General features: G+C 39.1%; 1 protein-coding gene across 1 annotated transcript in view; it reads left to right on the plus strand.

Annotated features, from left to right (window-relative positions):
• The window catches only part of adgrb3 (adhesion G protein-coupled receptor B3), a gene marked incomplete at both ends in the record, with an annotated part of 114,963 nt that overhangs the window by 74,663 nt on the left and 12,629 nt on the right, over positions 1-27,671 (plus strand). The window contains 7 exons of the mRNA XM_083922644.1: positions 3,131-3,277; positions 4,197-4,272; positions 6,391-6,493; positions 7,224-7,267; positions 19,123-19,249; positions 20,247-20,350; positions 20,496-20,598. Of these exons, the coding sequence (XP_083778770.1) occupies positions 3,131-3,277; positions 4,197-4,272; positions 6,391-6,493; positions 7,224-7,267; positions 19,123-19,249; positions 20,247-20,350; positions 20,496-20,598 (704 nt within the window). The remainder of the gene's footprint in view (positions 1-3,130; positions 3,278-4,196; positions 4,273-6,390; positions 6,494-7,223; positions 7,268-19,122; positions 19,250-20,246; positions 20,351-20,495; positions 20,599-27,671) is intronic.

Genomic DNA, 27,671 nt, shown 5'->3' on the forward strand with positions numbered 1-27,671 from the left:
TTCAGATTAATCCATGCACCTTTAAATGAGTTGCAGCTATGTTGGGTTGTCAGTTTTACAAATAAAACAGACAGCCCCTCCTTTCCTTGAGACTAATGTAGTTGAAACACAAAATTTACAAATTTATCACACAGTATATTTTTAAAAAGTTAGCTCATTTTAGTTGTCATTTGTATACTGGTTCATTTATTACATCCTGTATATGTTCACCCAATAAAAAGGCTCTCAAACTCTTGAGAAAAGTGGGGAAATGCTATGGTGCAGCATGATTATCATTTCAGTGATGCAAGACTGAGGCAGGCAGGTTCCTCAAGCAGCTTTTTGTAAAATCCTCGCACAGAGGCTGAGGAGACATTTGGCTTAGGAGCAATTATTTGAAGATGTAGGAGTAATGAGCTGCCTCTGGCTGGAATCAACCAGCACCTTACTTCCGGCTGGTGGAAAAATATTCTTTTAGGTTTGAGACTTTTTTTTTCTTTTTTTTTTACAAGAACTGATAATGATGTTTTACCTGTTTGAGGAAAATGTCAGGAAAACAATTTGCTACTTGCTCATGGTTCCATTTTTGCCCCCAAAATCAGGCTCACATAAATTGGGGATTTGTATAAAAGATGCATTAATTCAGTCATGTCTTACTGTGTATTTGGAAAAATTAGTCAATAAACGGTTTACTATTTTAAATAATACACAATTAAGTCTTCAGGATAATGTTTTCTTACCCCTGGACACAGCACAGGCTTTGACAGCCAGCCACACAGTAATTTCAGCCCACACCACAGTGCCTTGGAGGACACGTGGCCCTTTTGATTAAATTAATGGAAAGTTTGTGGATGTGTTGGTGGAAGCCAAGTCGAGAGCATCTGGCTGAGTAAGATATTGCGGCATCATTTCGTCACTAATTTATGGCAGCCTCATGACACCTAGATAAATACTGGCTGTCACCGGTGCATCGTCCTCTGTCCTCCTACTTTTAGTTAAATAACCTTGATTATGAAAGGCTCTCCACTCCAGCAACTTATTCTCTCTCCTTTCAAGGAAACACTTGGAGGACAAATTGTTTCATGGGACATGTTAGAAAATTAAACACCTCTTTGAAGGTGAAATACATCACGCACTTTTGACTTTTTTGTTCTGGACGTATGTTGTGAGGCTGTACTTTGTTTCTTATGTCTGTTGTCTGACTTCAAAGGTTTACTTAATGCTGAACCTCTTGTGAATGCATCCTTGTGTAATGAGGAATGCTATTATTCCCTCATATGAAATTGAGTCACATAGAATACAGTGTTCAGAAGCATCACAATCCTAAATGATCACTTTATTTGTGCTGTCTAGCCCCATCAGGCAGGTGCAAAGCGCCATTCACGTGCAGAATTATCCAGATCTCTGAAAGACAGACCTCCTAGAACCCTGTTGTATTTAACAGCATGCCCTGTGACTAAAACCACCAGCAGACACACACACACACACACACACACACACACACACACACACACACACACACACACACACACACACACACACACACACACACACACACACACACACACACACAAACATAAAGTGCTGCTCCCAACATCTGGTGTTGTGAACAGGACTCTTTGCAAATGGCAAGTCTCATAGTGCTCTGTGATTTTGTGCCCACTGCTGGATCATCCAGTCACACAGACACACCTTCTGTCACAGATTTCACTCAAACACGGGGTCTTGCCAGGATTCAAATTGTATTATTGGCAGAATACACAGAACAATAGAGCTTTTGCATCAATGGTAGGATTAGCCTCAGATTCCCTTTGCTGAAGCACCACCTGACTGAGACTGGATGTGATACCAGGTAGAGAACAGTACAGGTTTATCCTTCCCTTGTAATGCTGAGGCCTTTTCAGGTGATCCTGGGTATTTTCCTTGTCACTGCCTTAGTACACGGACTGGCCTTTTATAGCACCTCAGCAGGGAGGTGAGAAAAGGAAAGAGTGATTAAGGAGATTACCTGTCTAACATATGTCAGGTGCCAGTTGTGGCTTTTATACTTCATGGCAAATGTGTACATGGATATATTATAAGTCCAGTTGGGGATTTCTTTGACATATAAGTGCATATCATGTGTATATTCATGTGTATAATTCACTGACAAATGAAAGTAAGTAAGTAAGTTAACATTATTCAAAATATAGAGCTGTCATACTTAATTTACTGATGTAAACACATCTCTGACAGCATGCAGATACATTGGTTACATGTTTTGTGTCATTGTTCACTGGTGCTAGCCAGAGTATTTAAAATCTGCCTCTCAATTTGGGAGTGATAGCAGACTCTTCTTTATATGTGGATTACAGCCTGTGCCTTGAAGAATAAAGCAGACGTGTTGTTGCACAACATCTGAAGGATGAAAGGAAGTTTCAGCTCTGTTGTACTCAAATTTATACTCAATACTGCCATATTCCATCCTGTTAAGGGGGAATCAATGAATACATTAATTTAAGAAAGAAAGAAAAACACTCACATAGTAACATTTCAAAACTTGTGTCTTACCCACTTCCTGTTGCTTTCTTGTTGAGAGTTAGATGATACCACTCAAGCCGGTTAGCTTAGCTTAGCTTAGTTTAGCTTAAAAAATGGGAAAGGGGGGGGGGGGGGGGAGCCAAGAAATAAAAATGTTTCCAATGTTTGCACTAAGCTAAGTAAGTAAGGCATCAGCTTCATCTGCTTCATATTTAACATACAGACAAGAGAGCAATTTCAATCTTCTCATCAAACTGTCAGCAAAGCAAAAAAAAAAGAGCATACTCCCCAAAATGTCTACGCCTGACTAGGTCTTTAAATTCCCATATTTACCAGTTTGACACAAAGTGTTTGTTTTTATTAAAGATTAGTAAGAAATGAAACAAATATGTCTACATTTTTGGTAATACACAGTCTTTACTTTGCATGCCAACACATTGATACGGAAATAATGATTAAAAACACTTAAACATGCATCTATGTGATGTGTGAAGACACTTACATTACAGGCTGACTTTTGATTAATGGAATGAGGAGGATTCTCCATGATTCACTCTATAAACTTATAAATACTCTAAAGTATATTGATCTTCAGTATTTCTTCGTTGCTCTGTTTGTTTGAATTCTGCAGTGGCCAGCATCCAGAGACTTCCAGCAGTGTCTGTGATGACTGACATCAACTTCCCCATGAAGGGTCGTAAAGGCATGGTTGACTGGGCCAGGAACTCTGAAGATAAAGTGGTCATCCCAAAGGGCCTCTTTGTTTCCCAGTCAGCAGGTACGCAACTGCATATACATCACAGAGCCATGCTACTGCTAGTCCAATGCATCTTTCTTTAGGAGCCATATACAGTTTTCATGTACTGTACAAACCATATTTGTCTTAAAAATATATGTGTAAAGATTACAATGATGGATTCCGTGTCCACTGCTGAGTAATGGCATATATCCTGACATCTCAGCAAAAGTTGAATGATTTTAGTCCAATTGCTCTGTCTGAGGACTTACAACACTTGCACACAGACACATCAGTCTTGTGCAGAAGGTATTTTCTTAATATTTAAGGCTCCACCACCCTTTGTTTTGGGAAAGTGAAATAATGCTACAAGCTTTTGAACACAGGCAGTTTGCTTGCCTGTGCTTGTTCAGTCACTGCTTGAGTTTTCCATCCACTCAGCATCTTCAGCATCCTTTTAAACACTGTCAGTCGCCACTGTACGTATATCGCAACCCAGAGCCAGACAATTTGGTTAATTGGTGTAATCAGTCTTATCTGGAATATATCAAAGATAACAAAACAAGGGATTGATTAGGAATCTGTGCCACTTGCCTAATCCAAGCTACTCTAATTTGGACAGTGTAAGAAGCTGATTCTATTGGAGACTTTAGCACTTCTCTTTTCCTGCATTCAACAAAATCTGTTGGAAAAAGTTACGAAAAATTGCAGAAACTGCATTGGCATTAAGAACAAGCAGGTTAACCTAGGCGTGTTACTCCCTGTTAAACCTTCCTTTGAACTATGAAAAGTCACCACATTTTGGAGGGCAAAACCTTTAGTATTAAACATATACAATGAAGACATTTTGAATATTTACTGGCAAAAAGGTCCACTTAATGAGGTTGGGTAAGACTATGAAAAGGAAGTATATCCATATAAAAACTGACAGTATTCATTCATTGTTCATTTTCCCCTTTAGATATGGAGGGATCACCTGTCTTCATTTTGGGAACAGTTCTCTACAAGACTCTCGGACTCATGCTACCTTCACCAAAGTAAGGACCGGATATGTCCTTGTCTGCATTTTCTGGTCTGCTGGCAAGAGGAAATATGAGACAGATTTAATCCTTTTGGAAGCTACAGAGGTGTCCCTTTATATTCTGAGTATTAAACCAAGTCTTAAAAACAGGCTGTGCCTGTCCCCACTGTCCCTGAAATTTTCCTTTTTAAAGGCATACAATTCAACAGTAGAAAGAGAAAACCAAATAATGTTCCTTTACTGTTTTTGTTGTATTATTTATGTTAAGTAAAATTTGTTGACTTGTAGGGATACTTTTCATTTATAATGTTGACCTTCATCTAACAAACAACAGATTTTTGCATGTATAAAACTTGAGTATGTTTGTGTTGAGTCCAATTTAGTAAATGAAACATATTCACCATAGCATGGAAAATGTAGTTAATTAAGGATGACATTAGTGTCTGGAAAAGCAGCGGGATGTCCTAAACAAACACCTGGTGTCAGACCCCAATCTACAAGTCCCTGGCACCAACATCCCAAGGACAGAACGGTCATTCCAGGACTGGCCAGGCCAGCTGTCACAGGTGGAGCAGCAACCCTCCTCTGTGCACATGTGAAGAGGAGACACTGAAGCTCGCCCTCTCCAGACTAACTGGGGGATAAGCAGATCAACTGTTAGACCTGAGGATTTTCCATTTGCCAGAATTTAAAACATTAGAAAATAATGTTTTTTTCGCCACTAAATGTCAGCACTACGTCGGTGCACTTAAACTTATCCATTTACTCCATTGATTTCCATTTCAATATAAGTCCAGAATACTGACTTGCATTGTGTGAAAAAGTCAGATAAAGATATATTCTCAGCTAGTAGGACAGCAGGCTACTGCAGTCTCACCTCACTTTCCTTTGTGAAGTTGACCATTTTCTTCCTTGTGGGTCAAGTGCTCATGGGTTTCAGCTTCTCACATGTAAGAAGACTATTCCATCAACTCTACAATAGCTGGAGATGGTTTTCGAAACTGGACTATAATGGCATTTTTTTTTTAAAGCATAGAATACAAAGCAGCATCCAATTCAGTTCAGGCAATTCTTTCATGTGCACTCTCTGGTCTGCTTGGATGTTCTGAACACCATTACTGGCAAACAACTTTGACCTCTAATAGGCAGTTTTTTAAAACCTCCCATCCGTCATATTTGGCTTAGTAAACAAAAAAAACTGCAGAGAAAATGCCTTGGACTAATACTAGTTTAAAAGTAATTCAAAGAACTTGCACTCCAACTTTTAGATCAGATTAGAGCTGACCTTTAAATTCAAACTATTTGTGAGAAGAATCTTCTCAGAAACCCCAAATCCCCCAAAATGTACTTATTAGGTATTTGTCTTTTAATAATAGTTTCAAAGCCAGCAAATCATCATGTTGAACTATTTATTATCCAGTTTAAATAACAATTTGGGTTTTTATAAATTGATAAAATTATGTTTTAATGATGTTAACCCCCCTAAAACTATGTTTAACTCCTAAAAAATAGGTAATTCTGTCAAGTATTTTCATTTACTCAGAAAATGAAGTCTTATTCCAGTATTTTAGTGGTTCTTATAGATACCACATAAGTCTCACTGACTCTGCACTTAAACCAAATCTGTAAGTGTTAATACTTCTTCACAGAGCATAAAAATAGTCCTCAGGTGTGTGAAGTAAAATCAAGGTTAAGGCTCTGAACATTGTAAATGTTGTTTATCCTTTTTACCCATAAGAATTATATAGTTATACAGTATGCTAACACAGTTAAGCGTATATATCAAACATGGCTTTACAATTTAGCCTCTCATTCACCCACTCACACACCAAGGGCAGCAAGCTAACATGCAAGGCACTGGCCAACCATAGGGATCAATTTAGGGTTCAGTGTCTTGTCCAAGTAAACATGTGGACAGGAGAAGCCGGGGATTATCTGTCCAATCATCCTGTAATTAGTGGACAGCCTGCTCTTCCACAACCACAACTAAATCATGATATAGCATTTTTCTGGCAATTAAATGAATAAAGTATATATTAAAAAAACAACATTCAATATTTGACAATATATATCATGATATCACCCAGATATTACATTCATTTTCTAATACTTGGACCATCTTTGTTTGACTCAGGAACCACACAGTTGTAAACTCCAAGGTCATTGCTGTGACTGTGAGACCCGAGCCCAAGGCAACTGAGTCCCACCTGGAGATTGAATTGGCCCACTTGGCAAATGTAAGTACCACTGTCACTGTCCGATCAACAAACACATGTTGTTTGAACTTATGAATATTGGTTTTCGTGTTATTTTTGGTAAGGTTACGTTTTTAGTAAAGGTCCCATTTTGTAAAAAATTATATTTCCATTTTTTGTATGATAATAAAGCAGGTTGAGCTACATAGGCGTTATATAAGGGCTCAGTTTACAGAGAAATGCATAAATATGTTAATGTTTTTTTGAACATTAAAGCATGTAAACTTGTTCCAATGGAAACCTAAAACACAAGTATGAGCCTGAAAATCAGCATAATATGTTACCTTTATTGCTGTGGAAGTGGAGATTTTGTCTGTTGACTAAATGTCCTACAATGACCACAGCACATACTGTATAACCTCCAATCAGCACACACACAATGGTGGTTAATTGGCTCGATAATTAATTTGCAAGCACCCGGTGTCAGGAAAGCGCACTGCAGTCAGATAATTACATGGACAATCCCTTTTATGATCCAGGCCTTTTTATTCAACTTGGAGATAAAGTGCATGAAAGTCTGAACGTATCAGCAAGTGTGTGTGTGTTTCTGACCACACTCCAATTTATGTGAGCCATGAAACAGAAAGATCCAAACTGAAGGACAAATATGCGCTGGATTTATGATGATGGTGGCGGTGATGATGATAACGATGATGATCAATTTTCATCATAATTTAGCTGATAAACATTTTGTCCTTTGTTTGCCTTCCAGGGAACAATGAACCCTTACTGTGCACTGTGGGACAGCACCATAATGTAAGTGAGCATGCTTTCACTTTTCTAACTTTTGCTAAGTCTTTCTGATGTCGTTGTTGTTGTTTCATTGCTTTGCTGTAACGCCTTTGAAATTAGGTTAGCGTGCATCCGCATATCATCTTCAAAAGTCAGGAACACATTTATGGTGTGCACTTTTGCAAAGATGCTGGGGAAGCCAATAGCAAAGCAAACAAGAAAAGGAGCTAGAAAAAGAAACCTGCAAGGCAATATGGTACATTAACCCCTTGTCAGGGAGTGGACAAAAAATAGGAATATTATACCATATGAGATAATGCAGCCCTCTACAAAAGCCCAGCTATAAATGAAACTGTTGTGAACTGTATGGTTAAGTGTTAATGCTTTGCTGAAACAAATTGTTGATTTAAGTGTTGGTGAGGTTCTGCAATTGCTGTGTTCCAGTGTTGCCATCATGATTTCTTCAAAACTCTTATTTTGAATGCCAAATGATTCACCCGTGAGTAATACTTTAAGTCCGCTCCTGTAGAGACATTTGCACAGGTGAATTGCACAACACAGAATGTTACAAACCAATTAGAAATTAGCGACATGTGTGGGCTTCAAAATACTGATTTTATAAGGCAACATACATATATGCAAACAGGCTGGATAGTCACTGCCTGTAGTGCGTCAGCCACAAATACTGCAGAATTATGTAACATGGTGAGGGAAAAACTCTCAAAAAATCATGAGGACATATGCAAAACACAGCTGCATTGGCAAAAAGAAACACCACACAGCAATGGCTCGAACTTAAGCCTTAAGAATGGTCATGGAGACAAATGACCTGACAAAATCTTAACAAAACCTAAACTTTTCGTACTTTACTACGTCATTATTCTGTCCACACCCTGTACATTTACACACCTTAGTGCTTCTCTGAAACGTATATTGTACATCCTTTTAAGTTTTGTCTGTGTTTGGTGTTGCTGTTTAAATGGATTTGATGCCACTTTCTTTGCAGTGGAATGATTGTCATACCTGCACTGTTAATATTTGACAGCAATGTTCCTCTCACAGTGTAACTTGACAAAACCAATGTTGCTGGAGCATTTTAACTTGCATACAGTCTACTATTCTTTCTTCCTTTGCTGAGAGACAACTAGCTTGGAGTTACACTAAAAAAAAGGAGCAGGACCTAATAGTGTTTGGATTATTAACAGTTCTAAGCCTTCATATTTTCATTCAGTAGCAAACCATATTTTAATACTATTTATGGCCAGCTATTTTTGAGCTATCGCCATTCAGTGTATTTGCATTCTGTAATTGTTTATCTCTATATCAAGTGCTGTAGTCCTACTTGTTACTGGAAAAGTCTACTTTTCCTGTGCAGAATTCAAATTGCATAGCCATGCACAAGGGATTCACAGGAAATTATGCATTTTGCATGCTGTGTTATAGTATTGTTGATGTGGTGAATCCTCTCTACCCTTGGTTTGTTTGGGTGGACTATAAACAGACACACTAGTTGCTCTTCTTCTGTTCCATTTCTGACAAAGTACAGTAAGCATTCAAAGCATGTTTGCTTCCCCAGATGGTCAATTAGTGTGTCTTTTGAACACAGCTCAGGGGCCGGTGTTATTACTGTCAACCATTTTAAATGTTATCACTCCATTGAATGGCATTGGTTGTCAGCCTCATGAATGTGGGTTACAAAGGGCCTCAGAAGGCCGTTATTATCTGCTCACATGGTTACGATTGCCATTAACCTGGTCGGGCTGCTTTGGCATCACTTTTAAACACTCTGGGAGTCCCGTTGTTTATTTTAGTAAAACTCACATTACTTGGTTAGGTTAAGGCATCAAAACTATGTGGTTAGGTTCAAGAAAAGATCACGCTTTGCGTTCCAATACTTATATTCCTGGCACTAAGAACATTGCATAAGAAGGTTAACTGCAGCCTATGTGATTTTAAAAAAGACAGAGTTGACTTTTGGTTTTAACCAGGACAGGAAGACTGGTGTCTAGGTGGAAGGGCTGTGTTTATTTCACCCATCCACCACCCTAAACTTTCTCCATATGCAAACTTGTGCTCTCCCTACTATTTTCAGTCTCCATATTATGTAATCGTGCAGTGTTGTGGTTGTGCACCAATACATGATAACGGCCTACTGATTCAATCCGGAGTTAGAGTACCGCATTCTATGTTAATGATAACAAGTGACAATGCCCATTCAATCAGCTGATTACATTTTAGTCGGGCAAGACACTTGCTGTTACTACCGGTAACTATGGGTGTTTGAAAGGCTTTTACTTCCATGAGTAACATGTAATTTAGAAGCCTCTACCTATACCTCCTCACCAGAGGGAATGAGGTTCTTTAGTTAAGTTTCGTTTTTGTCATTGCCTGCTGAGATTAAGCGCTGGGAAGCAGTGCGCATCATCTACTGCCTATAACTCCTGTGCCTGCACCTAGCACTACTTCGTTACCTCCAAAACATTGGTCCTTCGAGTCGGATAACAGTATTCAAGAGCCCTTCGGTACAACGTGTAGCCCATGTTGTGCTGCATACGCCCTGCAATGCCACGTTGTGGATCACAGTGAGCCAGACGACAACCTAAGATTTTCAGTGGAGAAATGCTTATATGTTGATAACTGCCTGGAGAGTGTGCCCACACCGGCTGAAGCAAGATTGCTTGTTGATCAGCTCAGAGACCTCCTTTCGTCAGCTGGCTTTGAGCTGCACCAGTGGGCATGCAACGATCCAAGTGTACTGAGTCACCTTCCCCATGAAGCCAGGTCAGAAAGCCTGGACCTATGGCTTGCCGAAGATAAGTCCAAACCCTTTGAGTCAACTCTTGGCCTCAACTGGAAATGGGAGACCGACTCCATGGGCTACAAACACTGGCCGGTGGCGTATGATGTTCCAACCCTGAGGAACATCTACAGAGTCGTAGCCACACAATACGATCCCTTGGGTTACCTGCTACCTTACTCCACCCGAGCAAAGCTCCTCATTCGGCAGCTTTGGAACAAACAGCGTGGATGAGGTCGATTCCCCGCTGGACTCCGGGGCCCCTGAACCTGACTGTTAAGCCTTTCTTTGGGCGCAAAGAAAGAAAGAATCTCCTACACGGCTGTTTGAAAGGCTTTTACTTCCATGAGTAACATGTCATTTAGAAGCCTCTACCTATACCTCCTCACCAGAGAGAATGGCGTTCTTTAGTTAAGTTTCGTTTTTGTAATTGCCTGTTGAGAGTAAGCGCTGGGAAGCAGTGCGCATCATCTACTGCCTATAATTCCTGTGCCTTTTTCCCCTGTGTTTCTCCTGTGAGTGGTACTCCGGGTATTGAGTTCTTGACAGAAAGTAGGTTTTTGCTGCTTTGTTATTACTTTCTTGTGAGTTTAATAACGCGCCCGTATGTGCCAGTTCGATTTTTATACTCGCTAGCGCAGTATGAAGCTAACCTAACGTAGCTCTATCTCAGCTGCTGTGCAGTTGACTGATGGCTCTTCACGTAAGAGGGGAATGTCCTTCACGTGTTTATGTTGACATTAGGTAGCGCATTATATGACCTGCGACTGGAGCCGTCGCGCTCGTTTCTGCCTAATATAAACTGTGTAGCATACAGCCATGTTGTTATGTGTAAAGACTGTATGTAATTTAGGTTACCATTTTACATTAGATATATAATTGGAAGTATTTTTTTATGCTGAGATGCATTGTTTGAGTTGATTGTGTACTGTACTGTATAGTGAATTGTTTATAATTTGTATACAGTCTTTCAATATTTTTGTAATATTTATTTATGACTTATGGTGATTATTTTGTTCTAGACTGATGACAATACTGGGTACTGGAGAATTGGAAATAAATACGGCTGGAAAAGTTTAAGAAGAATTACATCTCCTTCTCTTCATTCCTGTGTCCTGATCGACACACCATTCTTGTTTACTGTTAATCCCATACGAGTTAGCGCTACTTCGTTACCTCCAAAACAATAGGTATTGGCAAATCAACAAGGATTGAAATCTTAATCTCTATGATTTCAAGAGCAATCTGATATTTAGATATGTTGATGATTGATATTTTTTTCAGAAAAAGAATGAAAGATGGCACATTTCTGCCTAGCATGTTACAAGACATCCCTTTCAAGATACAAATTATTTAGTGTGTATTTGATGTTTAATTTAACTGAAGTTGGATGAGCAGTTACTGGAAATATTTTAGACCTCAGTTTAGCTTGTATGAATTTGAGGTTTTTACTTTGAAATTACATGTGAATTGTGCATAGTCCGTCCTCTATCACGGTATTTGAGGGCAACTACTATTAACTATTTTTGAACAGCAAAGATACAACTGGGACAACTCTGCTCATTTCTCTTTCTATGACTTTCACAAACCAAGTGTTTATTTTCAGCATTTTCTCTTTTCTGAACCTGCGCTATGTCATTTTAATCAGAACGCCACCGAATGACTCCACGGTATGATTATTGGGTTCATTTTAAACAGTTGGCCCGTGCTATTACACAATAGCAGCCACTCTCAGGACTCACTGAGGGGGTAATACACCATCTGTCAGCCATGTCGGTCCAAACCAAAAGAGAGTGCTCACTGTAACAATTAGCAGAATGAAAATGGTGTTCACAAGTGGTGAACTGTGTCCTCTGACTCGTTGAGGTCCGAATTCAGAACACAACGCTGGAGGGAGTTACAGTAAAGCAGCAAGGATTTGGAAAGCTGCCATACCTGAGTCTCTGTTACTTTTCTTTCACCACAGGGGTGGAAATATTCTTCTGTGACAACATGAGAAAAAAAAAACTCTTGTGTGTGATATTTGTCTATTTATGTAAGCAGCTGGGAAGGCCTTTTTGAGAAGAGAACATGCTGCTCATCCCCCAAAAAACTTTTACTTGATTCCATACATTTCTGTGCTTTGCCCATATTTTGTTGTACAGAGTGAGCAGAATGTGATGTAACACTCGAGAAAAATTATGTTCCTTTTTTAGAAAAAGAGAACAGTGATAGTTATATCTTTGAATGCAATACTTTAACTTGCGATGGAGTATTTTTAAACTGGTATTAATACTTTTACGTAGGTAAAGGACCTGAGTAAGTTTCCTACCCCTGATAATGGTCAAAAGAAGAAGATGATAATTAATGTGATGATGAATACAATCAATACAGTACATATTTTTCTGCATCATTTTAAATACTAAAACAGTATAAGTCTCGACAAAATAATTAGTTCCCGAGAAATATTAATTACATTTTTTTGCAAGTAAAAAAAGATAAATGTCTCACCTGTCACAGTGATTAGCTTAGAGTAAATAAGTAAGTATGTTTGAATAGAACAACGATATGAATGACCATGTTCATATGCAGCTTTCCATCTGACAAATAAAACACTGGAGCATCCTGAGAGCCAATATCTATTTTTTTAATTATTCTTTAAGTTTACAGCTCCGGAGCACTGAGTGCAAACAGTTCAGATGGAAACACTTTTATTACTCTTTGAAATGTCAATATTTTCAGCCATCAAACTATTCTGAAATTGTCAATATCTTGCCACTGTGCAAATGGAAAAATGTGAAATGCAACCCAGTTATTTTAGGTCAGTAAACTTCCCCATAGTGGTCCAAAATAAATATAAATCTATCTAATCTTAAACTGATATGAACTACCTGGAAGAGTTAGTATCATTGTGACTCTAGCATGAGTTTTAATCCAATTACTTTTCAGCCTTTCTAATCTTTCTTTAAATAGGTTGAGAAGATTGATTAATTAATCTCATTTTGAGCATTGTAATCACTTGCTGCATAAATTCTAGCTCCTTAGTTGCTCCAAACTGCCACTAAACTTGAGGAAAAAGAAAATTACAGAATGACATTACAAGTTAGTTTGAGCCTGTGGGCAATCCCCTGCAATTAGATGCTTTTAAAATGCTCTGAATCCTTGTTAAGCGCAAGGGGTGCATGGGAAGCCATATGAGTGTCTTTCTGACTTCTTAATCGCAGATGTTTTTGCATCCCCCTCTCAGATTATCCACCAGTCTTATCATAGCCAAAGCTTACTCTAAAGTGAAAAACCTCTATCATTAACCCCTTCCATGGCCACCCCTTTTTATGTTGAGGGTGGGGGGCAGGAGTGGTGTACATCATCTGAAAAGCTGGGAACCTGAAGATTCATTTGAGATGCAGCTCAGTGTGTCAATTAAATATATAAAAGCCATTCCCATGCTCACTTATGTCTCATAAGTTCTCTTTTCTGTTGTGTTAACTTCTCAGAAACCCCCTTATTGTCAATATACCTGGGAAATCCATCCATCCTCTGAATCTCTGGTCTCTAGTTTATGGTTGTACAGTATCATGAGGGTGTGATTATTCTAGAGGTCCCAGCAGGTCATTTTGTACAGTGGGGTCAAGTTTCAAAACATGGTCTCACTCCAATATATATATATATATATATATATATATATATATATATATATATATATATATATATATATATAAAACAGCACTTCAATCCTGTGACAACAAAATCTAGTTGCCTGAACTGATTAGTACTAAAATGCTATAAAATCATCTTTTTTTTTTGGTGAATCACCTCAATCGGTATATCACAAATAATCCAGCGCCATGCAGTTCATACAATGAATTTTCTAAACTAGCTCTACATCCAGTGGAACCAAAGCATATAAATGATTTATGTGTTAAGGTGTGAAAAGCAGCTGTTGCGTCTGCAGCTATACATATCTGCAGATCCTGGATTTGAGCCAAACAGGCCAAACAACTGTCACCTGAGGCAAAGCTCAAGAGCCAAGAGAAAACGTTTTTTTACTAGATTCGGTTCTCCATCCCTTGGGTTCTTTAACATTCTATTAATATAGATACCAGAAGATACATAAGAGTCCTGGGCCCAGATGGATACACCACTTAAAGTCCAGCTTTGCTTTGCTGATGCTTAGTAACAGACAAAAAGCTACCCCTATTTCTAGCTTTAGCTTCTCACAGACTGTTGGACCAAGTTACGATTCTAGTTTTGTCTATTTAAGTTTAGAGCTCCTTAAGAAATTTAACAAGTTGTGTAAACAGTAAATTCACCTGCAGCTGGTCATATATATTTAGAGCTCAACATCCACTTCTCCAGCTTTATCTTTCAGTGTAAGTTCTAATTCTGTTGAAAGCACTCTCGAATGGTTTCCGTCTTTGACGCCAAACTTACTTGACATTTCCACATATTTAATCAGCAGTTTTCACATATAGACCCTAAAATAGACACAGTTGCTCCACAGACTCACACTTGATCAGATCTAGTCCCTGTTGTTTTTAGGTCGGTTTTCAATGGAAACCGTTGACGCTGCAGATGGGGAGACGATAATGGCAAGAGCATAGCTTTCTTTGTTTCTGTTGGATTCGTTTATAATTTAATTAAACAGCTTCTGGTTTTGCTTTGGGACCTCGGTTTTGTCCACTGTGATGATCTCTGAATGCTGTTAGAGGATTTCGAGAGGCAGGAGTAACAATGTGGGCGATGTTTACAATAATTCTAAGCTTCACTCCAACAGGGATTTGTGATGGACTGATGAGGACACAAACCATACACTAGTTGACAGCAGAAGGTTGTGCTATGTTTGTGTGTGCGCGGACATGACGAGGATGTGAGTTGGGGTAAATCACATGTACACCCTGAGGTAGTTCAAGTGCAGCTGTGTCATTGTCAGACTGACTTTATAGTCTTTAGATGAGAAAAACACACAGTTGCAACAATAATTCACTAATCACGTTGGGTTAAATACCTATGAATTCATTTTATAGCAAAGGCAAGTGGTGGAATACAAACCTGATATGGACAAACACATTTATGGGTGCACTGAATTAAAGTAACTGCAATGATAATAGGCATAACAGGCCTATTACGAGGTGCACAACACCTTTACTTTGTATGCACCTGTGGAGCCATTCATGTCCTCTCTGATAAATCCAAACTGCAGGTTTTTTTGCTTCTCTTTCTGCTTTTGGGTATTTGTACCACTCAGGATTAATTAGATTTGCCTTGCTGCATAAAAGTATGCACTCATTTTTCTATTCTCCTCATTCAGTTAACACGCGCAGTGTGGCTCACAGGCTAATATGAATTGCCCGTCATCAAGAGATCCAAGATGGATTGAATCATTTCCCAACCCTCTTCTGCCCGTCATTGGGTGTCAGTCTTTCAAGACTTTATAAAATTGCCTAAAGTGCATTGCCTGAGGCACTCTTAGGGCCCTCAGCCCAGTGCCTGGCAGATCTGATGTGGGCATGTGATGAATTTAAAGAGCTTTTTGAAAGGTTATCCCCCATTTCTGAAGAAACATTATATGTTGAACAAAGCTGTGTCATAGAAAATGTAAAGTATAAGAACAACACAGGCTAAAAATATTGCAGCCCTGTCTGATCATTTAGTCTACACGGCTGCACCAGCTTGTTTAGCTGGACAATCATGAGGTTACAGAGCTTCACTCTTTGACTTTTAGTGCACTGCTTGGACCTGTGGATAAGTTATGGGTTTAGTAATAAGAGATCTATGTCTGGAGCAACAGGATCTGTCAAAGTTCAGCAAGGAAGACAATCTAATTGGAGTTTTTAAGCAACTGTCTGTCTCTCTGTTTCCGCAAGACACGAGGGTTTGAATACTGAACAGGGTCTAAAACTTTTTTGACTTCATAAGTCGCTCAACTGTCACTTCTCTTGCGTCCTGACAACTACTTTTTCTAAAAAAAAAATGTGGCATGATCAAATTCTGTCACAATTTTAGTCCTGGAAGTTTGAGTACAATGTTGTCAATATAGCACTGCATGGATAGAAAGTGGTCAACCAGGGGTGTGTGATCGATGTCATGTCATCAGTCATACTGTGGTTACATCAACACTGACACTTTCTCTGGGGGTTGTTTTATATTCTGAGGCCACCAAGCTCCCGATAGGGTCAGACAACACATCAAATGGGGCATACATAAAGAGTCAGAGAGTTTTCCTCCTGTCAGCTTCTCTCACTAGCACAGAAATAAAACATCCAGCAAGTCAAAAGTTAGAAAGAGATCAGTGCGAGTATTGAATCCTCAACAGGGGAACGGTTGATTCATCCCAAAGTCATCGAGAAGTAGAGGCATTACACATCAGTCTCATCACAAGAGAACAGCAGAAGGCTGTGATGCTTGATGGTCATCCAGTGACTTCATCATGGCCCGTCTCTCTCTCCTACGGGAATTGCCTCAAACAGTGAAAAGCCTGCATTACTATTAAAGGATGTGTTCACTGTGTTTTGGCCCAAACTACATGAAAATGTTAACAGACTATACACGGAACAACCTCTTCTTCTAAAGCACTTGTAACATCTAATTGGGCTCATACATGGTCCAAGAGGATTGTTTATACTGGCAGGAACCAACATTAAGGTTAATTTGATTGAGCCTCCGGCGTCTGGGCAGAGGCAAAACATGATGCAGATAACACTGCGGTGACAACGCTGGTTCATAATTTTTGTCAAAGGCTGTTTTATGTCAGATCGAATTGATTCAAAGATTTGTGTTCTCACATACAGATTCACTGGTTAATGTCTAGATCCCGAGGTTTGCAGTACATGTGTGAAAGAGAACTCTACTGTTGAAAAGCTTTGTAATTTTCCACAATTTTCTGCTTCTGCAGCAGGTGAAGTTATAAAAGTCCAACGCTCTAGCAGTTAAAAGTTCTATGGGCTGCCATCAGCAACTTGTTTTTTTTTTTTTTTGTCTGTCATTGGAGGTCACTGATGTAAAGCTTTACGTTAACTTTTTTTATTGGCACCATGCACTCATTTGCCATCAGGGTTATATACAAAGTGCTTTAGAACATTTCTATGTCTATGTTACTATGCCATCCAAGTCATTGGAAGAGGGCCTTAGAGTTAGTATTTTATTCATATAAATCATTGCAGCTGAATAGAGTTACTAGAGTAGAGTTAGAGGACTTGTTTAAGAGTCTGCCTTTATTTATCAGCATGAAATGTCAGTGTTTCAACCTTCTTTTATGAAGCTTTTGAAGACATCCTTGAAAATTGAAATCCGCAGAATGATGCATCCTATTTGGACCTTTTTAAGTAGTGATTCAGCGTTTCAGCTGCAGTGAGACCTTCTCCGGAGCCTGCAGAGAATATTAACTTTATATACTGTATATTACCTTTAGGAATAGTTTTTTTTTTTTTTTTTTTTTTAATTGGGTGCTGTGGTGGTTAGCACTACCGCCTCACAGCAAGAGGGTTCTTGGTTTGAATGGTATTGGTTTGATTACTCTAAATTGTTGTAGGTGTGAATGTGACTGTGAGTTTGAATTGTTGTCTGTCTCTTTTTGCCCTGCAATGTGTCGTGTCCAGGGTGTACTCCGCCTAGGGACAAGGATAGATGGATGGATGAGTGTGCTGAACTTGATTATGAGATGGCTTTATGTGTGCAGTCTGGAGGGAAACATCAGTTATCATTAATATTATTATTATTATTATTATTATTGTTATTATTATAATTATTATTATTATCATAAGTATTGCGTTGCTGTGTACACACAATTCAGAGTAGTTTACTGGTTAGAAACTTGCAAAGGGCTCCACAGTTCCTTCCAGGAATAATAAATATTGCAGCCATATTGATCATATGACAAAGCAGAATTACTTCACAGAGGCCAGGGCACAGAAATCAACAGCTGGTATGCCCTGTATTATTCTCTAATCTAATCAGTGGTATGAATCTTCATATTTCATGTGAATCTTATGTCATAAAGTGGATGCTGTAGAGCTACCGCAGGACAACAGGTGTTTGCTTGTTTGTGACTCTAAACATCAGGTTATGTGCTGCGGCAAAAACTGATCCGCGCACAGCCACAGTTACATTTTTGTGTAAATTAAGTTTTTTAAATCAAATCAATCAGGGGAATTTTTCTCTGACGATGGGAAAATGAGTGGGAGTGAATGACAAATGGAAGAGAAGCGCTCCTTCCATTTCACCTACTAGCGGTGTGAAGTGGGGACTGGCTGCAACCATTCGCGCTGCTTCCGCGGGGTGGTTAGTTCTGCAGTGGGTTTTTTTTTTTTGGTTTTGTTTTTTTGCAAAGCGCTCCGCACCGAAGAGCGACAACTTCCGCGTAAAAATGATTTTCAGGAATAATCCAAAACCATCATTTATTCCCTCTTATCAATTGGCCTGCAGACGAACAAACAGATCCTGCGACAGCGTGCGCTTCTTTTTCCATTGTATCAACATCCCCCTCTCACAACAGCAGAGAGGAACAGAGTATCAATCTGATGCTTCCCACCGTTTCCAGGGTGAAAACCCCCCTAAGTAAGCATTCAAAAGCTGCTAATTAAAACAGTTGAGGGGGGTGAAAATCAACCGAAAAGGAAAAAGACAGGATAACAGGGGCATTGAGAGGGACATAAGGGAATATACTGTCGTTTGGAAAACATCTAGAGGAATAGAGAATCACGCAGACAGACATGCAGGTAAATATTTGCTCTTATCTCTAAGCATTATGAGGGAATAATGGTGTTTTCCTATCACTTCGTGGTATTTATCTGCGTATAGCGAATCAATCAGCACCGGTCTGCTTGGACAGCTCCGTGCGTCCTCCCCCTCCTCCGTGCCTCTGCCTCTCTCTCTGCTCCAGCTGAAATGCTGCTCGTAGCCACACCAGAGCCGCGTCGATTTGTCTATTCGCTGTTTTGTTTTGTTTTTTTGTTTTTTTTAATGTAACAGTCTATACGGCTCTAGAGCTCTAGATTCAAATAAATAATTAAACGAGGAAACCCGACGCGATGTCGATAAGTCCCGTGAAGTCGTGCCACCGCTGGAATTAAACCTCTAATTGCCTTTGCTTTCCTTCTTCTCGCAGGAACGATTCTTGGGGAACCTGGTCCACAAAAGGATGTAAGACGGTGCTCACAGATGCATCCCATACAAAATGCTTATGTGATCGTGTATCTACCTTCGCCATTTTGGCTCAGCAACCAAGAGAAATAGTAAGTAGGCTATTGATTTGTTGTTCAGTGTGGGATTTTTTAGGCCAATGTAAAGGAGAAACGCTGCCTGTGTGTGTGCTGGGGCGAATGGAAATGTAATCTTTGGTGTGCTAATCCCGTTATATAGCAATTCAGCTGTGATGGGAGATTGTGGGGGGTATTTGTAGTTTACATAGATTTAGATAACTCAGCGTGCGCGCGTGCACGCGGGAGGGTGTGTGCATGCTGATGATTGTGTGTCTCTTCTCATCATTCAAATTCACATTTGGTGAGGAGGGATGATAAAAGTTAATATAACTGAATTTTTTTTCTTGTGTTATTCTCCACTGACAGATAACTTGACAAATTCTGCTAGTGAGAGTTTTAAACCATGTTTTGAGCTCATGTACTGTAATTGCACTACTGTATGAACCAGAAACATGTCATTTCCTGAGATGATGAAGTAATTACCACTGAGACATAAAGTACTTACACTGTGGCCTCTGAATTTGTCCACAGCAGGAATGTGATCTCACAAAGACACCTTCTTCTCTATCAGGCCTGAAGCATTCAACAACAGAATGACAGACATTTCTTACCATAAAAGTGCGCTTTTGTTGTAATGGTCTACAGAATGTATGAAACCACACAGCCTACAGTGTGTCTAAAGGTATAGCTTCAAATTGCAGGCCTGTGATTGGGCTGGCTCTCATGGTTTCAAATGTGACTGGAAAAACAATATTTTGGATGTACCTGAGCCTCTTTGTTTCAGCCTACATTGTTTTGTAACATAATGTCCAGCACATGTAAGTGGATAGTCTGGCATCTAAACAGCCTTCAAGCCCACGCATACACTTCAAACCTCACAGTATATTAAGGCTCCCACTGTGGACTATTCCGATTGGTGATGGTTGTTTTGATTGGTTCCCTCTCTGGGCAGCAATAAACATTTACTGTCTTGTGTGAACCACATCCAACCTCCCACTGACTGGTTCATCTTGCTCCGTCTCCTCCACAGACCATGGAGTACTCAGGGGTCCCATCTGTGACACTGATAGTTGGCTGTGGTCTGTCTTGCCTCTCCTTGATCACATTGGCAGTGATCTATGCAGTGCTATGGAGGTAATGGCAACACTTTAGGAGCAGTAACCACATGATGTTGAATAATTTTAGTTGTTAAGTCTGTGCATTAATACAACATCTTATTTTTTTGATCAACTGGTTAGACTTACAATGATTTGGTTGTTTTTATTGTTCTTTTTTTCAGATATATCCGTTCTGAACGATCCATCATCCTGCTCAACTTTTGCCTATCTATAATCTGCTCCAACATATTGATTCTCGTAGGACAAACGCAGACACAAAATGCGGTAAGTGTCATTTAAGCATTTATTCAGCACTTTCTATTGAAGGCCCAGTGGTTGTTTTATATTTATATATGTATATATATATATACATATAAAATAATATCAGGATAAAGGTGCAGTGGATAGATCCAAGTGACACTTCAGTGTGGCCTTGTCTTGGTTGAACTGTCATTTACCAGAAGTCTGATCTACAAAACAATACCTTTTGTGTACGAGATGTTGGCTTTGTCATGAGAGTACTAAAATAAGAATATAACAGTTACATTACTGCCTCTGTCAAGCAAATGACTCTCTTCTTTTGGGCCCTGTGCAGGCGAGCTTTTCATTTTTCATCTAAATGGAAAGTTAAGTGTTTCTAATGCCTCTATGAGATGTAGATCCACTTTGGGTTGGCTCAGGACCATTGGCGTTGCATTGTCCTCTGGTTAACTTGAGACAACCCCAATTTGTAGGCACCAAGACAGTGATGATCTTCAATTTGCAATTAAAAATGCAATGTCACGAAGGAAACAAAAAAAAACATCGAACAAAGGAGGACAATCGGATCCCTTTGAAATAAAATGATGCCTCTTTTACTGCAAACGTGAAGCACCACAGTCAGTAACAAGTCTTACAGTAAAGGAGATTCAACAGTGTAGGAGCAGCAAGGCAGACATGATGCACACCAGGAGACATGGTGCACTAGTCAGTTAATGAAATGATTGCGATGTAATGGTGGCACAGCTTCAAAGTTGGGTCGGAGGGTAAAAGCAGCTCTCGTACTTGCTGTGCAATGTGCATTACTGAAACGACTCAAATTAAACCATTTTGTTAAGATGTTAATGAGAGCTGAACTTTAGATCCAGTCAGCAGGATTCAAAAGGACAACTTCTAAAGTAAAAGAAGGACTTATTTTAATATATATGTATCCCTTCCTCTCTCCGTCTTCATAACTGGCCGGTACACAAGTGGCTAATGTAAAAGATTGTTTGGCAAACAGAAGTTGGGATTTACAAGCTGCCCACACAGATGCCCTTCTCTGTCATTTGGCAGCACTACAGAATGACACATTGTCCATTTTATTGTGTAACCACATCACAATATACATTTACCTTTTATAAGGAACACACTGTTTTTCCCCCTCATCTCATTATGTCCAGTGTATAAAAAAGTCACGTTTTAGTATTTGGAGATTCTTACAAAGCAGTAGTCCTTGATTTTAGTAAAAATCAACATATACGTAAAACAAAACCAAAATTCTTTTGTAACTGCTTGCAAAAAAATGTGTGTCTTTGGGGGTTTTCCATCATTGGGAAATGCATTTGCTCGTGCTGTATGGCTACTTCCACTGTTCTTATAGGTGTGACTTATTCTGGGAGCAGATGGGCTTGCCAGCAGTCTGGGCTCATATTGGACCCTACTCATAAATCAAAACGCTTCCTCCTATTAATTTCCCTATGTTCAATGAAAATTGACTCATGAATAATGAATGAATGAATGAACCAAAAGACAAATTGTGTTTGATAAACCTACAGTGTATAGTTCCTGGCGACACTATAGATTAAATGTGAACTAACTGTAACCATTCAGCAGAATCAGAATTGGCTCATATTGTGTAGACCGTTTAATCTCATAAAAAAGCAAAGAAACAGCATCCACACGTGATGAGCTCATCTGTTTCCTTGCTGGCCCTTACATATGTGGCACACAGCACTACCCAAGACTTTGAATGCACAAAGCTTTAGGGCATTTTTTAAAGCTGAGTTGATTTGAAGCCTTGTCAGATTTAATCAGGGCTCCAGTCATCTCCTGTCTTGATTATGAGGGCCACCACTTAACATGGTACACTCACTCGGTATGTTGCTAATAGGATATCTGTCTCTGAAATCTGCAGAGAGATTAGGTGGTTTTCAGAAAATCCACTTCATGCTGAAGCTGTCATTTCAGCATCTCTAAAAATGACACAGCAAGCTACCCTGACTGACTCACAGGGTGCCAAATTGAAACAACACTGACTTATTTGTTTATAACTAGCAAATCTTTTTATAGGTAAAGTCACCTGACTAAACATTTCCCCTCAGCTCTATGGATGTTTTATAGCATCTTTCAGCTCATTGGGCTGGTTTTACAGCCACAATTTTGCTTCTTTGGTTCACTCTTACGGCTCTCATCTGGGTTGTTTTCAGCAGCAGACAGCTGTTTTCAGTCAAAGCTCTTATATACCTGTTACCTGCCTAGCATTAAATTACAGATGGACCAAGTTAGCGACTAGCTGGTAAACAAAGTGCACTTTTTAGCAGCTAAAGTGCCAAATAATTCCCTCAGCAGTGGGTGAAGATGATAAACAAAGCTCAACATCCATCAGGTGGCCAGAAACATGGTATAATGACAATTAATGATAATATTGTATGAGGATCATAATATGTAGGCAACCAACGCATTGACCAAAATGTCTCTGCCCCCAATTAGATACCTACAACCTACAACCAATCAGAGCAATGACACATGATGTACAACCAATAAGAGTAACAACATGTGACCTACAATCAATGAAAGCCATACAATTATGTAGTTCTTAGCAACAAATGCAAGTTAGTATGTATCCTATAAAAAAAAAACAGCTTAACAGTACATTAACATGTGTTTCTGAAAACATTTTAGGTGAGAAATAGGCAATACATTATCAGAATTTCGATATATATCTGAACAGGGCTGCCTCAAGGACCACATTTTTAAAACTTGAAAACCTTGAAACCAAACCAACTTTTCTCTCAAGTTTAGAAAGCTGCATTTGTCTTGTCGGTCTCTACGGTGCTGTGGATAAAACTTCCAGGGCAATGAATTTATCGCTTTGGTCCCTTTGTTCCGTCCTGAATGTGTCTCTACTGTTGTAATAATATTTGAGAAATATTCCATCTGTTTGATCAGACATACTGCTGAACCCAATGTCTGAGTGGTAGGCCAGCAAGAGGAGAAAACATAGCCCCTGTGTGGGTTTAATTGCCATGCTGCCTGACACTACCTCACTTGTTTTTCCTCCATCTCTTGTAAGAAGTGCATATAATTGGCTCCACTGTTTGTGGATTCAGACTTGCTCATCGTCTAATAGAAATCATCTCTTTGGTGTGGAGGTGTCCTCTGGGAGCAGGAAGTCAGTGAGTCACCTCTGTCTGTGCTTTTCCTTTGTCCTCTGTCGTTGTTCATCTGCTTTTATAGAAAGAAGACAGAAGAGAAGCACAAACTGTTGGTTTTGTCAGAGAAGGTAGAATTAGAGAGCCTTGAGTTGGGGTTCCTGTAAAATGTTCGTCCTATAATGAGTAAAAATGTATTATGCATTAAGTGGGTGGAAGTCAAGGTATCCAGGGAAACAGTTAGCTTATATATATATACTGTATATAGCTCTCAATATGTCATAAAATCATCATGTCAGGAGCATTGTGAGCTGACCTTTTTTTTTTCCCATATTATGCTTATTTTCAGGTATAATTGTATTTTGGGTTTCTACTGGAACATGCTTTATTGTTCAAAAAACACATATTTTTTCTCATACTGTCTGTCTGAATATACTGTACCTGTATCACCCTCTGTCTGAATGTTCTTTTTTAGCGGCTGTCTCTTTAAGCCCCACTCGTGAAAAAGCCCAGTCTGGTCTGATTGGTCAGTGTGTCCAAGAAGCAGCCATTTCTACAATACATATATATATTGTACAACTTCACAGAAGTCCTGACGCTACAGTTTTTGAATACTGGCTCTGTGCATTTCTCCTTGGATCTGGCATTTTAATACTTTACACAGTATTTATACAGCACCTTAACCTGTCTTAGAATCAAAGAGGCATGGCAATATCCCTTCTTATACGTATATGGGACTTTTAAACAAACAGTTAGGTACACCTTAACAGATTTTATCTGGTTTTTAGGCACCTAAATCGTAAGATTAAAAATGATCACCTTTTGTTTAAACACTGCATGTCATGTATCAGCACAGCTAACTTATCGAAGTTGGTATCCATTAATAAAAAATATTGAAATTATGAAGATTAAATATATACTGTAATTAGCTTACTCGTAAATTCAACCCCTCCATATGTTTTCAGCTACAACATTAAACTGACCATTTAAATGAAGCTTAAAAAAAAAATCATTCTTACACATGTTCATTCAAGACGCCAAATGTAAATCAGACATGCTCAAGGGCATATACTGTATGTACTGTGTATAGAACATGCAGTAACTAGAGGATGCAGATATATTTTTAGTACATGAAGCTTGACCCCCCCGTATAGTGAGGTGCAGCAAAGAGGAATTGTATGTTCCTGCATACCAGCCGAAGGTTAAACCCTTAATGACTGGTGAGTTTAAACAGGCAAAATCAAAACACAGCTCATTCCTACACACTTGGCAGCATCAGTGAGGTTCAACTGTATGCACTGTTTCAAGCCTTAAGAGTGTTACATATTGAAATAAAGTAGGCAGAAGTACAAGTGTCATGAATATGTTGGTGTGAGGTACATCAATAGAGCAGGAAGTAGAAGCAGCCATTTTCTGCCTCAAGAGGCAAAGTGGTTGCGTTTTGTTCAGTGTTTCTCTGTGGTTCAACACCACTTTGTTGTTTAGAGTTCTTAATGTCCTCCACCCAAGCACCTCCTGTATAAAGCACCGAGGCACTTGTTGCTTGATTCAAAAAGGAGAGTGCTTCAATCAAGATAACATCAGCCTCATCCTCCCACACTGATTCAGAACGGTTGAGAAGATAAATATATATACCGTATATGCAGTGCAATTATTGTGCTTCTCCCCAGCAAGCTAATTCTTGAATCTCTTTAAGTGATCATTACAGTAATAGCGATTTGTGTTAAAAGTTAACTGGAATGAAAGTTTACTGTTTTCTTATACTACTGATTAATGAATCTGTAAATGATGTTAAAAAAAACAACTAAATTATTAATTGTTCAATAAATGCTTGGAGCTCTGAGGAAAATAATTTAATCACCATGCCAACATTAGTTTAATCCAATTCTGAAAGAGGGTGCTCTCAGCCTCACTGTAAGCAAAACCGAAATCCCTTTCAATGTTTCACTTTAATATATACAATTTTTTCATTACAGTGGCCTGCCGTTGTAATATGAAGCAAAGTGTGCAACAGTTCATTGCAATTGCGCTTTCAGTTCTTAATATATAGAGCGTAGAGTGCGCTGACCTTAAACTGATATTATTGAACAGACTTCAGGTATACCCCATCAGCCCCTACCTTTACCTTCATGTCTATCAGCTCTGCAATGTTTAAATGTGGTCCCTTCCTCAGTTCCTCTGTTTCCATGGATACTGACACAGTGTGCTCAATATCTCCAGGCATTTGCCTTTCTAAAGGGCAGTGTGAACTCTTGGTTTCAACCTTGTTTGTGTATGACAGCCTACGTATGTCCAACCGGTTCTATAATAATATCCCCGTAATGTACATTTTTTCTCTTTTCATGCAAAGTTTTTATTTTGGAGGACGAATGAGGCTGGATGGTATAGCATAGGCATCTGAGTGAACCGTGAAACATAATGGTTGCGTATGACCTGTTTCCAGGAGACAAGGCACACTCTATTTTCAGCACCTTGGACAGCACATGAGCAACAGCAACACTAGAATTAGCTTTGGGTGAACAGGCAGTATTAGGTGGCAGACTCACATGTTTTCTCCTTTTGTCTCCTTTACTTAAAAATCATGTAAAATTGATGTAGAACTCCTGTAAGATTTTCCTCACTGATTCGTCAGGTTTATCCGGTAATAACCACATTACAGTACAGCACAGCGGTATGCTAACATACAGGTCAATGAATGCATTAATCCACATGGAAAGGCAGAAACATTCATTAAGTAGGCAGTGTGGGGCTTTGAAATAGCAAGGTCAATGTTATTTCTTATTCATAGCTGATTAAACTAAATATTTATAGCAGAGATCAGAATGCATTTTCCATTTCTACAAAAGCAGCTTTACGCACCTGTAATCCTCATATGAGTAGGTGGCAGTATGACACAGGAGCTTCATATGCTTTGATTTGATGTGTCGCTTTGGTAATTGCATCCATGAAACATTTGCAGCTTTAAAGTGTCATTAAAATAGACGTTTGTTTCTGTTACCTGCAGGACATTTGTAGTATTTAAAGGTCCCATGCTGTGCTCATTTTCAGGTTCATACTTATAACTATTCTATTATACATATTGTGGGTTCCTATCAGAACATTTTTTCAAGCTTTATTGTTCAAAAAACACATTCTTTTTCTCATACTGTCTGTCTGAATATATCTGAATTTACCCTCTGTCTGAAACATGTTTTAGCACGCACAGGCCTATATCCAGTGTATGGGGCTGTATGCATTTTTCTGTGGATTTGAGCGTTTTGATACTTCATACAAGCACCTCGACCTGCTTTACAATCAAAAAACAAATGGTATCTCACTTTTTACAGCTTAGGATCCTTAAGCATTCTCATAAAAGTGTAAATATCGGCCAACAATGAGGCATTTTATAGTATGTGATAACATTTTCCAACCATATCTTTTTCTCCAACTAGGTTTGGCCAGTGTTGAAGTTAGTGCATGTTGAACTGACCTAGCAGAAACCCACGACTTGTTACAGTCAGGTGTTCAAGAAAGTGTAAATGTTTTGGTTAAAATGTAAATTTAGTGCACTCCAAATGTGACATTGTTGCTCATGCACCTACTAAAGTATATAATCAAAGTATCCTATCAACGTGAGCAGGGGAATGTATTGTACAGGCTTCTTATTTTACACTGATGCTCTTTTAAGTTGGCTTGCCAATTAACAAGGCGTTGGAAATATGGTGTTATGACATACATACTGCAACTAAATGCATACATGAACTTTGATAAATATTTAGTTTTACATAATTGATATCCCTCGTGGCTGAAGGTAAACATAATTCCCCACTTGTACGTAAGGTAAGGCTGGATTACTGTGAACCCAGTGAACACTAAAGGGGATGGAAGGATTTAATGTGGTTTTCTCAGTTGGGCTGTAAAGTGTACGGCAGATCTCACAGTATGGTGTGGACGCCCTGGGACGAGATGATACACTTCAATCTTTCC

Source organism: Echiichthys vipera (genome assembly GCF_963691815.1).
Source record: "Echiichthys vipera genome assembly, chromosome: 11".
Taxonomy (NCBI): domain Eukaryota; kingdom Metazoa; phylum Chordata; class Actinopteri; order Perciformes; family Trachinidae; genus Echiichthys; species Echiichthys vipera.